Source organism: Eptatretus burgeri, chromosome 11 (assembly GCF_056783735.1).
Source record: "Eptatretus burgeri isolate ZD-2024b chromosome 11, Ebu_testis_v1, whole genome shotgun sequence".
Classification (NCBI taxonomy): Eukaryota; Metazoa; Chordata; class Myxini; order Myxiniformes; family Myxinidae; genus Eptatretus; species Eptatretus burgeri.
In genome coordinates this window covers 31,907,906-31,925,688 of record NC_140971.1, presented here as the reverse complement: position 1 = coordinate 31,925,688, position 17,783 = coordinate 31,907,906, and the positions used below count along the sequence as shown (strand labels likewise).

General features: G+C 43.7%; 1 protein-coding gene and 1 long non-coding RNA gene across 2 annotated transcripts in view; one reads left to right on the top strand and one right to left on the bottom strand.

Moving 5' to 3' along the window:
* LRPAP1 (LDL receptor related protein associated protein 1) overlaps positions 1-13,980 on the top strand; it is a 24,455-nt gene extending 10,475 nt beyond the window's left edge. The window contains exons 4-8 of the mRNA XM_085845773.1: positions 3,615-3,735; positions 5,216-5,368; positions 6,594-6,676; positions 11,665-11,832; positions 12,029-13,980. Of these exons, the coding sequence (XP_085701899.1) occupies positions 3,615-3,735; positions 5,216-5,368; positions 6,594-6,676; positions 11,665-11,832; positions 12,029-12,097 (594 nt within the window). The 3' untranslated portion in view covers positions 12,098-13,980. The remainder of the gene's footprint in view (positions 1-3,614; positions 3,736-5,215; positions 5,369-6,593; positions 6,677-11,664; positions 11,833-12,028) is intronic.
* Positions 13,632-17,783, bottom strand: LOC147016777 (uncharacterized). Its single transcript, XR_015049183.1, has 2 exons — positions 17,498-17,783; positions 13,632-14,142 (listed from the first exon to the last, which is right to left on the bottom strand). It is a non-coding gene; the product is annotated as an uncharacterized LOC147016777 (long non-coding RNA).

Sequence of the window (17,783 nt, the reverse complement as noted above, 5' to 3'; positions counted from 1 at the left end):
ATATATATATATATATATATATATATATATATATATATATATATATATATATATATATATATATATATATATATATATATATATACATACATACAGTAAAACTTAAATCGCGGCCATTGGGGTCCATAAAATAAAAATCCGCGTTTAGACGATCCGCAGATCCGTCAATAATATTAATAAAATAAAATTAAAAAAACGCTGGATCCTGAGCCTTCCTGGCTCTCTTGCGGCTCAGCCCGCTCTCCTCGTCGAGGTCCTGCACGAAGGAGCGAAGGTTGGCCTCCTCCTTCACCCATCCTCTCAAGGTACTCTCTTGTACCCCAGTTTCCCTGGATATCTTAGCTTTACTCTCCTTCCCAGAAACAATCCTGTCCACCAACAAAAAATTTTCGGAAACAGTTCTGGATGTGCGTGTGCTTCCTCTTTTCCCCCGGCATGTTGATCGATGACGTCACAGCAATGTCGGGGGGGGGGGGGGAGATGAAGAAGAAGCTAGCTTCAATGTTTGAAAAGGATGGAGAAAGCTGTAGAATGGTCGTAGAATCGCGGATAATCAATGTGTGGTCTGTAGTAAGTAGTCTAAGGTTATGATTGAGATGGATTTGGCCTGAGGTTTTATACAGAAGAGGTGAGAGCGAGTTTATGACACCCCGCCACCTCAGATTCGCTCACCGCGTGTCAAAAAGGACTCAATTGTTGGGTTAAACGGTGGATTATAGCAGGTGTTGGCGGTTAGCCAACATATGTCAATGATTTGACAAGCCATTGTGTGTTTTACACCAACATCCGCGTATTCACACTTGTACAACGGTTCAGACCGCGGTTGAGATCAAAGACCCACATTCCACCCAAAAAATACTACTATTTCATGTTTAAATTTTGTGGTCCATGGTGGACCCGTGGATTAGCCGATTTCCTGGTTAAAACGACCGCCAATTAAGAGGGTTTCACTGTATATACATTGCCTGTAGAAAGTCTACACCCTTTTCAAAATTTTCACGCTTTGTTGCATTAGAGCCTAGAATTAAATTGCATTAAATCAGACTTTTTCCATCTTTATTTACACATTGTAACCCACAACTTCCAAATGAAAAACAGATTCTACAAATTTCGGAAAATTAATTAAAAATACAAAGCTAGAATATCTTGGTTGGATAAGTGTCCACCCCCTTATAATAGCAATTGTAAATTTAGTTCAAGTGTAACCAATCACCTTCACAAAAACACACCAAGTTAATTGGCCTTACTTGTGTTAAATTGTAATGATTCTGATGAATTCAGAATAAAATCAGCTGTTCCTGTAGGTTTCCTCTAGTCCATGGGCCAGGCCAGAAATTCCACTTGTCGGTACCATCTAAGGAAACCAATCCTAGTTATGATTTTTGAATTGGTGTATGTATATAGATCATATTTTGATGTGATAACCATTGCAAACTGGCAGCTTATTGGTAGTTATCATCTCTGGAATGTACCCACCCTCCGCATAATGAAAGTGAAAAGGCAAACAAATCTGGATATCCTGAGCTGTTATTGAATGATATTTCCTTCATGGGATGTGTCAATAGTCCATTGTGTGATTTTCCCCCAAAACATCAATATCTCAGAATGGTAAAATGGTAAAAATGCAAAATACATTCACTAAGCTGCTCTTCTGGAATGGTTATCACATATTGAAATAATCATATAGTCCCTACCAATAACTTAGTAGCCCTAAAGTTTGGTTTCCCAGATGGTACCGATATATGCCTGAGCCCATGGACTACTCCACTGGGTAGTGCATTTCACAACAGAGACTCAACCATGAGCACCAAGGAGCTTTCAAAAGACCTTAAGGATAAAGTTGTGGACAGGCACAGATCAGGGGATGGGGATAAAAATATTTCAAAGGCCTTGAATATCCCTTAGAGCACAGTCAAGACAATCATTAAGAAGTGGAAGGCATATGGTACCACTAAGATCCTACCTAGATAGGCCCTCCCTCCAAAATGGACGACCAAGCAGGAGGAGACTGGTCAGAGTGGCCAATGGCAACTTTGGAAGAGCTACATGCTTTTATGGCAAAGACTGATCACTGTGTACATGTGACAACAATATCCCAAGCACTCCACAAGTCTGGCCTGTACAGTAGGGTGGCAAAAAGGAAGCCATAACTCAAAAAAGCCCACCTTGAGTCCTGTTTGAGGTATGCAAAAAAACATTCTGGAGATTCTGAAGCCATGTGGCAAAATGTTTTGTTGTCTGATGAAACCAAGATGAAACTTTTTGGGCTAAATCCAAAACGTTATGTTGGTGCCAATCCAAACACAGCACATCACCCAAAGAACACCATCACTACTGTGAAGCAGGGTGATGGTAGCATCATGTTATCGGAATGTTTCTCATCAGCAGGGACTGGGGCACTTATCAGGATAGAAGGGAAAATGGATGGAGCAAAATACAGAAAAATCCTAGAGGAAAACCTGCTGCCCTCTGAAAGAAAGTTGAAATTGGGATGGAAGTTCACCTTTAAGCATGACAATGTCCTGAAGCACACAGCTAAAGCTACACTGGAGTGGCTAAGGAACAAAAAGATAAATGTCCTTGAGTGGCCCAGTCAGAGCCACAACCTAAATCCAATGGAAAATCTGTGGCTTGACGATGATTGCTGTCCATCAATGCTCCACACACAACCTGACTGAGCTTGAACAGTTTTGTACAGAAGAATGGGAAAATATTGCCCAATTAAAGTATACAGAGTTTGTTGAGACTTATCCCGACAGACTCACATGTGTAATTTCTGTCAAAGGTGCTTCCACCAAGTATTAACTCAGGGAGGTGGACAGATTAGATCTGTGACTTGCTACAGGTACCTTGGCGACGAAACAGTCTCCCCCACCAAGTTTCTTTGTGGGTAGGTCCTTCCACATATATATATATATACACACACACACACACGTTGTGATCAATGGAAGCATTGTGACATGTTAATGGTCTTTCTGAAATGATAGGTGCCTCATTGAGGAATCTCAATTGGAGTTGGGTTTTTATTTATATTTCCTTTTTTTTTCAAAAAGTAAAAGGGATGTTAAAAATGTTTTATGAATGAGATACTCATCATAGTACAATAACATCCTTTATTCCTCATGGAGCATCGTTGTTGATAGTCTTGGGTCTTGACAGTCTTCGTGAAGTGTTTTCACACAGTTTTGCAATTGTTTAATGCACGAACCCAACCTCTAAAGTTTTATTTGAGCTGGTCGTTGGGCTAGATTATACAGTAAGTAGTGTGTTAGCGTTGAATCAACTATTTTTGGGTTACCATCGATGTGTATCAGTATTGCAGGGGTTTTAAATTAATCTCGTGTAATCTGCAGTTCAGATATCGGGACTTGGTTTACGTACAACCACAGGTACAAGTAGCTTATCAATACGAGAATGATGAACTGGAATCCCATCAAGAATCGTATACGGTGCTTCTTTTTGCAGCACCATGGGGCCTGTTATAGGTTTTAGATTGTGTTGTATATTTTATTTTTTTATTGTTGACTGCTGCGGTTGGTATTTGCATTATACAATACTTTAAAATCTGTTTATTGTGTGTGTGTTTTTCCCCACGAATTGGCATGTTTGTCTAGGCTCATAACTCTCATCGATTTGACCATGAAGAGCTCAACTGGCTGAGAAAAGAGTTTGAGCACCAGCAGCAGAAGATGGATGAACTTCGCTCCTTGTCACGGTTTCTGTCCCACATGAATGGTAAACCTGCACCGTAAAGTTGTTACGGTGTTGACATTGGACCTTTTGTTATGCTTTGGATGTCTTGCCCTTTTCTTCTGGACTTCTCTTTGTTCATTTTATTTCGGTTAAGGCTGACAGACATCATGATGTCCAAGGTAATAAGACTTTTGCATGGCTGGTATATTGTTTCATCCGAGAAGGTTGGGCCTCATTTCCATCGAAATTGTGGTCGACATGTTGTTTGTTAAAAAACATTTATAATATGGCAAACTACAACAGAAAATACAAGTGTAACCAATCAGCTTGCAGGCAGAGATCATGTGGTCAGTGGTCACCATTTAGTTTTGCATTTTTTTTTCACACCTTTTACCTGGTGGGGTTTATGTATACTTTAAGAGAGATGTTTGTCTGTGTGTCTGTCACCATTTTTCTCAGAGATGGTCAAACGGATCTTTGTCAAACTTTTAGAAGTTCGTCAGTGAGTGTCGTGGGGTGTTTCAGCCAAAAAATGTTTTGAAATGTTTGAAATAAAAAATTTGTTTTTTAATCTCTCGAGTGTGCCTAAGTCTTTGTAGCAACGTGAAAGGTTACGTTACATAACCCCTGATCCCATTCCTTTGTGGGTGTAGGAACGTGTTTTAGGTCGCCACCAAAAAAATAGAAAAAAAAAACAACAAAATTTGATTTTGCAAGATGCCAACAGGATGAGAACATCACCGGGCAAACAGTGTGTTTTAACTCGGTACCTCTTTGTAGGTTTCTCTGGCCTCGCACAAGGTACTTACTTCCTGTACATTTCCCAGTCCTCGTTCATTCACATGATATGCACATCTTTTTTCTTTTTCTTGTTAAGGATCCAGGGTTATCAAGTCATTGTAGCACACCATTACCACCTTTTGTGAAATTGTAACAAAACAGATTCTCACTGAAACTGCCTTGTCAATCTTTTGAAATTGGTAATGTCGTGCAGGTGCTGCACCTCGTACACTCCACAGCCTGTATATCTGTGTTGTATGCTTGGGTCTGATAAATATAACCCAGTTCTTTTTCCCTTGTCTTATTGCCTCAGACCAGGTGATGTGCACTTAGCCTTTGCCCCAAGCAAACAATTTGCAACGCATTGGATAAACTGTATTTGGATATGTCCTGGTGACGAGAGGCCACAGCACCGATAACACTGCCAGTTGTTGCCAAAAGTGGATGGAAATATGTGCACAGCAGTGGACTGGCTATAAAATTGCTCACAACTCAACCCCTCCCCCCCAAATCTTGATAACAATGTTGAATGAGGCCATGTTACACAGATTGTTCAATTGCTCTGGATTTCATGGCGCGACGCGAGATCAGTCATAATGCATCGTGTTGTTTTGAAGTAACTTTTGTTCACTGGCTTGAAGTAGTATTGTACAGTTTGCTGGAGTTACAACCTGCATTTTGATCACAAGCTCTGATGATATTGTTGTTTTATGTTCAATGTTGTATGTTTGCTTTCTCTTAGATGCTCCTTTGAATGTGCTGGAATCAGGAGAGCAGACGGTGTCTCCCAACTACCTGGCTCTGCAGGAGGAATTGCAGCAGAGAAATCATGATGTTGAGGAGGGACTTTCCCGACTTGGGAAACTTGTATTTCTCGGCTACACAAAGGACAACAGTGAGTAAATTTGGAGCGGTGTGGTTACTTAGTCTTGGATATCTGTTATGTACACACACACACACACACACACACACACACACACACACACACACACACACACACACACACACACACACACACACACACACACACACACACATACACACATACACACATACACACATACACACATACACACAAGCCGGTAGGCGGCGAGGGATCCGCTAGGATCGAAGCGCTGGATACGATGCTTTTCATTCTGACCGATCCACCGACGAAGATTCATTGCCAAGACGTATTGGTTCACATACAATTGTTCCTCTGCCTGGCAAGATATTTCCTATTGCATATTTTGCCAACTGGCACTCCTCACAGGACTACCATTTGAAAAATAAAACCTAAATCAAAAATCGGTTCGAGTAAAATTTTCTAAATATCTCGACGTGTTTAATTCCGAAGTCTCGTTTCTCCACATTCAAAACTGTAGGACAAGTATTGAAAATAGTGAACGTAGGTCGAGAAAAAGTATTTTTTCGAATTTTGCGTATTTCAGCCCCGACACCCTTGGTGATAGAATCTGGAAAAATGCTGCGGTTCAATTTTGTAGTAGTTATTAAACTCTATCCATACACCGAATTTGAACGTTCCGCCGTCGACGGTTTCCGAGGTCAAGGTCACTTAACATATTCCCTGGTTCACCACCTTTCCGCATTCGGAGGGCTGCCATTCAGAAACTATGAGAGATAGAGGAACGTTATGCTGTCGCGATAACTAGATGGGGATGCAAGGAATAGGCAGGAGTTGGTCCGGTCGCTCTACCTATCATAGAAGCCGCGCTACGTCAGTACCGTTTGGGTTCTTAAAACGCGGTTTTTCGGCCGCTGCATAGCAATGGGTGGTTGCTTAGCAACGAAACTCAAACGCGCACACTCCCATCCATATGGCACCTGTTCGCCAAGTTTCATCGAAATTGGTTTGCTGGTTTGTGCTGTGGAGCCTCGCGTTGCACGCAAGCATGCACGCACGCACGCACGCACGCACGCACGCACGCACGCACACACACACACACACACACGGAAAACCCGACAATAACGGATATCTTGCGAATCCCAATATATGTATGTATATATATATATATATATATATATATATATATATATATATATATATATATATATATATATATATATATATATATATGTGTGAACTTGCTGGTGGTTCTTCGTTTCTCTTTTTGCCATAGAGTTCCGTGAGCCGAGTGTTCGCGAGCTGTGGATGAAGGCCCAAATAATGAACCTCTCATTACCTGACCTGCAAGCTTTTGAGGTGAAAGTGTTTGTCTAGTTTTATGCCGTTCAGTAACCTGAGGTTATTGGAACTTTAATATAATAGAATGCTAGCAGCCTGACTCAGAATATCGAAACTTGCAAAACTGGGATGTTTCCATTTTTAGAGCATCTCCACCGAGATGACCTAATAAAGCCGGACCAAATGTCCGTCCGTCCGTCAACAATTTTTCTTTCCTATCTTGATTAAATTTAGTATGTGGGTAGAGGTTGATGAGTGTTGCACAACGATATAACTTTTGTCCAGGTTTAAGGTCAGGGTCAAGGTCACGAGGTCACGTAAGTTATAAAAATCGCCATTTTCAAAACCTATCCAGTCTGCCATTCTACAAGATATTCGGCAACTGTTTATTGATTATGATAGTAAAAAATATTATCATGTATCTAACTGGACAGATTTTTGAATTTCCGTCCCGTTTGGCCGCCACGTAACCTGGAAGATTGTCAAAAACACCTCCCGGTACAAAGTAAACTTTTTACTTCCGATCTTGATGAAATTTGGTATGTGGGTAGAGGTCGATGAGTGATACCCAACGACATATTTTTTTCCCCGGATTCGAGGTCAGGGTCAAGGTCACGAGGTCACGAAAGTTGTGAAAGTTGCCATTTTCAAAACCTATCTAGTCTGTCATTTTAGGAGATATCTGGCAACGGTTCATCGATTATGATAGTAAAAAACATAAAAGAGATGACCGTCACCCCCACACGGGGGTAATTTTTTAAAATTTGATTTCAAAAGCAGGGAAACAATTTGATGCCTTTTCGGATTTGATTCCTCAAGTGTTTGTTGTTTGTGCATTGCATGGCCAAAGTGAAAAAGGCTGTGAAACGTGTGATGTCATTTGAGTTTATTAGTTTACAATAAGTAATTTTTGCCTTTTTTCATGAGTTGCACATACTTTTGTTTAGCTGCCAAATAACAGAAGACTGTTTTAAAGTGGTGGTCTTCACAGTCAACTTGACAATGGTGGCTGGCAGGATGGCCTCGAGGCACATACGCATGCTTCTGAGTCATCGAGCCTGGGTTTGAATCTCGACCCAGCTATATACTGTCATCCTGGTGTCTCGCAGGCAGGGTGAAGCATCAGTGTGTGCGGTCCCTCGGGTGGATGTTAAACTGGGCGTCCCAGTTTTTTGTCCCGTCTGCCGGCATAAGTTGGTGAATGTTAAAGATCCCACGATGTCCTTCGTGAAGAATAGGTGATTAAAACAGCTCCACTTCAGATGGATTGAGGTGCCGGAGTGGCACTTTGGTACACTCCGGCAGCACTATACCCCTGCTTGTGAAGAAATTTGTCGCATTAAAGGAATATAAGGAGAGGGTATTCAATTACAACAAGGGTCTTGGGTGGTCGTCAAAATAGCTAAAACTTGAATATGTGCGGTATGTGAATATTTATTTTTATTTCCATGCACGCAACTGCATGCAAAAGGCCAGAGGATCCCCCAATCCACACCTTCCCTTTTCAGAGCACCTGGGTTTCTCAAGCTCTCGGCCTGCTCCTCCTTCTTCTTCTCCTCCTCTTCCTTTTATAAGGGGTGAGGTGTGAGTGATAATGACACCAAGCTTCTGCCCTGCCTTGACCATGACACTCCTCCACTTCCCTCTGTCCTCAGCCAACTCCCTCCACTCTCCGACCATCCCCATCTTAATGATATCCCTCCTCACACAATCCTCCCCTCCTAACTGCGGTCTATCTCTTTTCCTCCTACCTTGTTCCCTCAAACTATCCACTCTCTTTGCCATTCTTTCTTCCCCCATCCGCATCAGGTGCCCAGCCCATCTCAGCCGGCATTTCACCAATCTCCCCGTCAAACTCATCTGTACACCATTCTCCTTCTATACACGCTCTTTCCTCCCACAATCCTCCTGACCCAGTTGTTCTCGCAAACCTGCAGCCTCTGTTGTTGTCTCGCCGTCAGTGACACTTTCCAGATTGTAAAGGTCGGCTGGCATTACACACATTAGAACCTTCTCTTTCAATATCCTTAATACTGTTACAGTTCTGCGAAACTGGCACTCCCCCAAGGCAATGGCACACAACATGTAGCAGTTCCCGAGACAGTTATTTAATTAGTATTCATTGTAGATAGCCCTTCCCTTATGTGTAATCCGGCTTAATGGGACAATATGCACTGTGTGGGCTTCAGGTAGTGTTTTTCTTTCCATTGTTCACCCTTTTATTCTTTACATTATTTTGCTTTGCGGCACACACACGAACCTCTCCTTCCTTCAGGAATGTATGCACACCAAGGACCGTAGCAACAGAGGCAAGTCAGTTGCATATGCGTGCCATTTTTTCCCATACAAATCGCGTGCCATTATCCCACAGACGTTACATGTCAGATCTCACCGGACTCAAACGCCAGCGTGGTGGCATTTCATATACCACCACAACACTTTTAGAAAAATAACCACACCATCAGACCACAACCCAAGCTCACTTACCTTCACCATTAACAGCCATAACGAATGACCAACGACCTCCATCACAAATTGCCACACTACAACCACTATGCTGCACCGGCACTGCCATCACTTAACCACCATCACCATCAACGTTCACCACCTCCCTCTGGACTGGCAAGAGACGAGGGAGCCCAACGCACCATAGTGGATACTCGGGTCTGGATGATCCAGTGTCTAATTTGGGGTGCAAGAATCTGTTTGAGGTCATGTGGATAGCCCAAGCTCTCTGCCCAATTATGGCCCTCATTGGGTGTCCAGCTCGTTCATGACAGGATAGCTCAACTAAATACCCCAGCACCATGTTAATGTTGGAGATGGATTGCGTGGCAGAGCGCAGAACGACTGAGGCCATTTCCGCTGCCGAATCTTCGCATGTGCGGAGCTAGCGCCGAGTTAATTGTCTTGTACACCACTGAGAGCACTGGAAAACACCCATCGCTCTGCATGATCCACTCCCAAGCACCACCTCCACCATGGGATTATAAAGAAGGGCTCAGTTCTCTGGCGGCGCATTATTTGGGTCATGGGAAGATGAACAACTGAGTGGGTGGAATGGAGCCCATGGAGCGGAACAAGCATGAGCCAGACGCCAGACCGGGCGCAGTTTCGACAGTCCCAAAGTCAAGTGTAAAGAGGTCTGTATGTGTTTTATATTCTCACACGTTCTTTTATTTCTAACCCCCCCTTGATCCACATCTTGACACCTTCCTCTCTGTGCATCACTTGCCATTCACTGCACCACTTACCGCACTTCCCCTGATTACGCACCAAAGAGACCCTCATTTTTCCTCCCCCTTTCTCCCTCCTCAGCAACTGTGTTTGCATTGCTCCGTCGACCGTGCCTGCTAAACAGAGGTTGCCAAACCACCTCATATTTTCTCTTTCTTCTTACTTTCTAATTTCTTCTGGGAATAATTCTGATGCCTGTTTTGTTAATGTAATTGAGATTGTAGAAGTTTGAGGATTGGGGTAACTCTGCACTGTCTCTTGTGTTTGTATTTCTTTTGCCGCACCTCACCAATCCTTGCTTTAATAAATCCCTTGCTTCTTACCCACATACCTTTCCTCACCCTTGCTGAAAATAAACTTGCTTATTATTGTGAATACCCAGTTCGTAGTGTTTTCATTCCATTGGTCCAGTGTAGTCCGCACATAGCGTTAACCAGGAAGTTCGACCCCACATGATTTGCTCGTTAGCCTGTATTGCTCCGCAGTAATCTGAGTGTGTGTTGAGGGCACAAAGTTCGCTTGGTGCGGCCGTCGAAAGGTAAGGTACCCAGGCGAAGTAGTGACACCCTGCCAGGATTAGTAGTACCAATTGGCGGTCATGGTTGCTTCACAACCCACTGGGCTGCAGAGTTATCAATGGCTGGTGGCCTCAGGACTGGGAGTTCGGGAGGAACTCGAGTGCTTCCCTTCATGGTGAACCTCGAACCCTGGGCCATAATATCTTTATCTATCTACCATTACTCCCTCCACCCTCGAACATGCATTCACACCCACCTGAATCCTTCTCCGTACCTCTGCCTCAGACTTACCATCCCTGGTCACTTCTCCCCAGATCCTCAAACCTATTTCCCTGTCTGATCCCCCTCCCCTCTAACCTGATTTTCATTTCTTTTCCCTGCGGCCTGACCCACATCACCTCAGTCTTCTCCATACTCATCTTCAGCCCATGCTTCCCAAAAGGCCTCCTTCCATTCCATGTACCTTCTGCATCTCCCACCTGACCTGCACCATGTTTTTAAAATACAGCGAATAAAGAAGTCTCTTTGCTTTGTCTCCATAATCATTAGAGTTTGGGGTTAATGGTTCAGATGGATGGTTGATCAAGTTTAATGTCCCACCTAAGAATATGCTCAGATTGAATTGCAGTGAATGCAAGAATTAGAAGTGGCTGGAGGAAGTTTAGGGAGTTGTTACCCCTATTGATATCAAAAGGGACCTCTCGCCGATTAAAGGGAAAACGTAATGCAGCTTGCTTTAGCAGTGTGATGTTGTATGGCAGTGAAACATGGGCGATCAAAAAGGAGGATGAACGGAGGTATGAACGAAATGAAATGAGAATGGTGAGGTGGATGTGTAATGTGACACTGAAGGATAGGAAACCAAATGTGGAATTAAGAGATAGGTTAGTTATAGTAAGCATTAGTGAGGTTATCCACAGGGGTAGGTTGAGATGGTTTGGACATGTGGAAAGGATGTGGGTGGGTAGTTGTGTGAAGAGGTGTATAAATATGAATGTGAATGGAAGGAGAGCTCGAAGCCGTCCGAGGAAAACATGTGATGTGTTGCTGAGAGATGATCTTGGAGTTAAAGGCCCAATAAGAGGGCGAGCAAGGGATTGCAGCCTGGAAAGCAGCCATTAGGTGAACCACAGCTTACACATGCAAGCATGGAAACGGCTGTAAAACGATGATGATGATGAGGAATTGAAGTGGCATACAGATACTGTGGGACTTAAATTGAAATACTTTTTCTCTCTTTGTGGCTTTTAGAACGAGTTATCCAAACTGGAGAATCTAATGGATAAACGAAGCCACATGGTGCAGCGGCTTCAGCTCACTGGCGAGAAGCTGCGAATGAGCCAGCAAAGCGAATCGGCTGCTATCTTGCAGGAGAAGCACATGACTCTTCTTGAACAGACACGAGACTTGGCTTACAAGGTAAGGCTGCAAGAATTGCAAATTCTTTACAAACGCAAAACAGAAATAGTGTTGGAATTGTGCACACTTCCTATCCACAAGTTAACCGCCAAGGTCGTTTGAATTGAACTTTATGCTTGACTTCGAAAAACCAAATTTGGACAGGAAATCTACGATGATCTTGTGACGTGTTTCATTTGCCTTTTTAACCATTCAGGCAAAGAAGCATTTGCAGAGTCTGAGCAGTCGCCTCACGACTACAGGTCTGAAGCACAATGAACTGTGAATATATTTGTCGGCACTTGGAGAAGAAATGTTACCAAAACTCACTTAATGATGATTTGTGTTGCATTAATGTCACTGCTTTGAGGAGGTGCGATCACCTCTTCACTTTTCTTCAACCGAAATGCGGCATTTAGAAACATTCCAAACTCGAAGGGCACTCGGAAGAGCACATACCTCCGCCCCACAATGCCTGATCCACAAGAACATATCAGGCCCAATACATTTTTGAAATATCATGCCATATATCATTTTTGGCCCCATCTCTCAATGGTGAAGAATCACTTAAAAATTAAATAATTCTCGCATGTATCCAGATTCAGATCTTCACCAAAATTTAATCGATTCTTCCTCGTCACACACCCAATGTGTCATCAGAATCCGCCCACAACTTTTTGAAATATCCTGCACACAGACAAAACTTCCATCTATCCATTGGGACCATACTCTGTGCAGACCGTTGGTGTTGCCTAAGCAGTCTCCTGGGCTATTGGGCACAATCCTGGATGGGTCGCCACTCTGACACAGGATACCAGCATGCTAGCACTCATTTTGTCGACCTTGGAAGGATTACATGCAGAGTCAATCCCACCTGGTATTGATTCAACTGCCGAGCGGGATTTGAAATTGGGATCCTACGATACCAAGCCCACCACTCAGCATTATGCCAACATGAGGCATAACAGACAAACAGATAGACAGAAAGGGGTGAAAACAACAACCTCCTTCACCTTCGGTGGCGGAGGTAATGATGTGACATGCTCGTGCCTCAATATCATGTCATGTTAAATTTTTTTTTCTTGGTTCCTGTTATTTCTACTTTGTTCCAACAGTCCAGTGCAGCAGATTGCCAAAATATGCTTAGTTTTTTGTCTCGGTGGAATGTACTCTGAGAAGGACAGGATGTAACTGCAATGTTGAATTCAAACCCGCAATCCAAGTGAAGGAAGACATCAATTGGCGATTGCTTATTAAAAGTACGGACCTCTCCAATAATATTGTGCAACTGAACAAAAAGGAAACGTTTCTGCAGCCACAATAACAACCATAAATCATTGGCACTCATCACCCAAATGGCAAGGGTTGTCTCACCCATCAACCATTAGAGGGCAATGATTAACACGACGTAGCATCCAAGGATGGTTCGGAACTATCTTGCCAGAAATGGCAAAAATTGGTGATTCAGCTGGAAGTACCTTGTATTGCTAACTTCGAGTAAACTGGGAGAACTTCGTCTATTCGGGTAAATCCATTCCCCATTATCACACTTGGGGTCATAGCTGTGAGATAGCCAAACTGATGAAGCAAGTTTCATGTGACTGTTACATAAAGTCTTCTCCCCCCCCCCCCCACCCCCATTCCCTCCCTCATCTTGCATGAAGGGACTTTTTGAAGAGACACAAGGAAAGATGCATTAATAGAGTTTAAGAATGTGGAAAAGATAGCAGGGTGGAATAGAAACCACACTTTAGAGAAATCATTTGAAGTACAGAAGAGGCAATCTCACACGTGGAAGGACGATCTTTGCACAGTTCAGCTGTTATGGACATTTTTTATATTGATTGGCAACATATTCATGATACAATGCTGTTTGAACTTTCTAAAGCGTTTGTAAAACGTCCATCATAACCCGATACATGTAAAGGTAGATGCGTATGGTATGCTGTATGTCCAGTATCGAGAGTGCAGGGATGTCGAGTGCCACAAGTACAGCAGCTACTCTTTCCTTGATTACTTGTACACTTGTGTCTACTCATGTACACTTGTGTCCCTTGATTAATCCACAGTGTTTAAATAATTATCAAAGTGGTCAATTGTGTCTGAGGCTGGCCATTTCTGGACAAATGATTAACTTTGGAGATGTTAATAAACAACTTGCTGATTTCATTTTTTGTGTCAAGTTTCTGCTAATGTACACTGAGATTCTGCAACAAAGAAGATCCTTGTGCCTCCCAGCAAGTCCCAGGACGTTTGCACCGCAATCGAGAGGAATCCTGTAGACCTCAGCAGACTTTCCTTCAGAGTCCGTTCCGCACAGGCACATACGATCTGCAAATTGAATCCCGTGGGGACCGCAAGAGGAGGGAGACAATGGGGCGGGGGGGGTGGAATACTCAGTCCGATACATTGCATACTTACTGTTCAAGAATTTAATAATTAATGTACCATGCGTGCTCTACACAAAGTGATGGTTTTGCTGAAGCAGATTCCTGGCTAGGTTTACAACCCTGGAAAGGTCACCACTAAGATACGGGAAATCAGAGCAGGAACTTGTAAGTTGTTGAGGGTGCTGATGATGACTCGCCTGCTCTTAACAAAAAACAATGTGGGATCATTAATGCCCATCAACTAATCCGAGCAGCTGTGATACCCAGCTTAACGTCCATCCAAAGGGCGGTGGTGTACTTTGTGATGAAACACCCGTCCGATAGTTTACAGTCAGATCGGGGATCGAACCCACACTGGACAACTTGCCTCTGCACCATCCTGTCTGAGGCACATGTTCCACATTGCATGCAAAATGGAAATTGTTTTCAATGTTATTTCTGTGGAAGTATTTCCATGTACACTTGTGCCCCAAAACATTTTCTCTGGTTCCTTATTCTGAACTCCTGTAGTCTGAAATTGGTCTTTTGTGCGAACATGAAGCCGTGCACATTGCAGAGCTTCGGGAGCTACCCTGATGACTGGGCAGCATAGTCCCACAGGATGATGCAGAGGTCATGCACTTACCTTTGAGCTGTCTCACCTAAGTTTCATCCCCGACCTGACTATAAACTTGGAATGGTGTTTCGATGGCAGGTGGTTGCACTAACAAAAGTGTTCAATCCCTTAATCCGATGTTAAGCTCGGTATCTTATGGTGTCTCGTCTGCTAGTAATAGTTGGTGAATGGTAAATATCCCACGGAGTCTTTTGTGAAGTCGGTGAGTTATCACTCGCATCCTGTACAAAATACTGCCCAAATCAACTATACTTGAATGTCAGGCCTGGCCTGAAGGTTTGTGAAAGACTTGGGTCAAAAACGATCTCCAGCTGACCCCGCAAGAAGGTGGGAATAATTGTAGTAGTATCAGAAGCAGCAGTAGCGGTAGGTCGTCTCTACATTTCTCTCCAAAGGGTTAGTTTAAAAAGCAAACGGTCACTAGTGATCCTCCAGCTCTCTTCTAGCTACGCAATGTTCTTGTTCCGTTATATTGTGTACGTGGTTCATGTTTTTTTTTAATGCATCCTCAGCCGAAGGTTGGAGGCATTATGTTTCTCAGACATCTGTACATGCGTCCATTATGAGACCGTTCCCCGCGCAGCGGGAGACGGGCTTTTGCAATCACTTCTGTTTTCTGCTATCAATCTGTCCGGGCCATAAATTACCACCATTTGAGCTTTTGTAAGCAAATTTTCAACAAAGCTTTATAATGAGAATATAGAAAAGACAAATTAACCATTTTGTTGAAATAATTTTCATGATTATGATTATTATTAGTATAGCTTATTATTGTTTGACCCTTTTTACTCTTTTTTTTTTTTTTCTCAACAACCATTTGTCCAATTGACAATTTTCAGAGGAGTGACCTCCTTCACCCCCCTCACCCTGGAGGATATTTTAATTGCAATTATGACATCAAATTGTCACGTGATATGATAGTCATATTGGATTAAACGCAAATTTTTTTTTTTAGCATTATACAGTATCTCAAACCGCTGATTGGAAAAATTTGAAACTTAGCATCATACGTTGAATTAACACCAAGTTGGTTGACTCGGCCTATCATCCTTCTGAGGTCGGCAAAATGAGTACCAGCTTACTGGTAAACAGGAGGCACTGCATCAGCTGCACTCCCAGAAAATGATGCAGCTAAGCAGCCAGAGGTTGCATACGGATAAGTAAAAAATCTCTGATTCCCTGGAAAATCCTGTCTTCCTTTGCTGATGATTCCACCCTCTGCCGTGTCATTTCTCATCCTTCAGACAGGCAGACAGCAGTCTCTTCGCTCTCTGCAGACCTTGATATATGTAACTAGGAGCTGGTCCAACACTTGGAAATGTCTTTCAGACCTGACAAATCATAGACAGTCTCTCAAACACCATCTTTTATTTTTTTTGTGTCCATTGTCGAGGCTTGTAAGAGTGCTAACACACGACGCACAAGGGGGGGTGGTAGAGGGAAGGACAAAACAGTGGGGAACAGAGACATGAGGAAATCTGTGGAAGGGAGAGGGATGGGACAGGGGACATGGGGTGCACAAGATGGACACCACAGGGACTTTCAGGACCTTACATGACGGGGAACTTTCAGGAAGGAAGGAAGGAAGGAAGGGAATTTTAAAATGGGTTTGGGGTGGATTGAGGGGTGTAGAAAAGATTGTGGTTTTGGATGGGGGAAGATAAGAGGTGGTGGTGGACAGCTGTTTTGAAGACCTGGAGGGAAGAGAGTGTGGGAGTTTATTCCAAAGGTGAAGGTGAGTACCGAGTAGTGATTTTGGTAGTTTTGCTGGCGGACCTTGAGCACCTTGCGGAAATATGGGATTGGGGGGGGGGAGGGGACATATTGCAGACAGAGCAGTGGGGTGAGACCAGATCTGGAAAACCCTCCCATGTATTTCATAAACAAAGCACTTGAAGAGGTTTAGTCGCTCAAACATTTGGGCCTCACTAACAGCCATCATTCTTGGGCAGACCGTATTCCCAAGATAGCTGCCAACTGGACATCTTCCATTGTGCAAGGTCTTTCCTTGGCCAATCTGAACTCTTGACAACCTTCAAGGCCTTCATTCGCAGGTTGATGGAGTACTGCTCTCCCCTTTGGAATGGTGCACCTGCCTCACCACACCTTGCCCTTGTTGATGCCGTGCGAAGTTAGGCCCTCAATCATCGGATCTTCCGTTACAAGCTGAGTGTCTAGGCCTATCACTCTCACATCGCAGACAGATTGGCAGCCTCTCTGTATCCTACTGCCTCATTTTTCGTCTTGCAAACTCTGTCCCTCTATTGGTTACGTCCCTCTCAGGTTTCTGCAGGGTGTACATGGTCTGTCGGTTAATTCCCTTGTTGTTAAATTCCCAAAATCCAGGCTCACTGCTCACCTGTTTTCTCTCACCTGTGGAACCAACTTTCCCAGTCTGTTCACCGTCATTCTTCTCTTGAGGGCTTCAAGCTGTTCTGTCAGCTGTTCACCATGACCTCGGGTTATCCATACTCGTGATCCCTTCTACCCCAAAATGACCCCATTCCCATTCCTCCCTCTCACCTTAATCTCACCTGTACTCCATTGTTCGTGTTCCCTTCCATGAGCCTCGACAATGTACACACGTGTATGTAATGTCACGGTTCAAGGTCACGGTTTGCATTTTCTGGGGTTTGAGGTCGAACGTAGTGCGGCAGAGGTGTAAGGCAACCCCACTCACCTGGTTACGTGTGCCCGTGACCACCACCTTTGCCTTTGGGTTTCATGGCGGGCGGGTGGTCTCGATGTTTGTCTGGAATGTCTCTCAATCGAGTTTCGAGGCCTTTTACGGACAGTCGGGCCTTGTTCACGGCGTACACGGTGAGCTGCGCGGCCCGGCGAATCAGCCACGTCTCGGACAACCTTTCCACCAATTTCGTCTGGTGCATCAACGCGTGAAGCAGGTGCCTCAGCATGGTCGCCTGTTTGGCGCTCAGGGAGCACCATCACCTACACCGGAAGTCGTC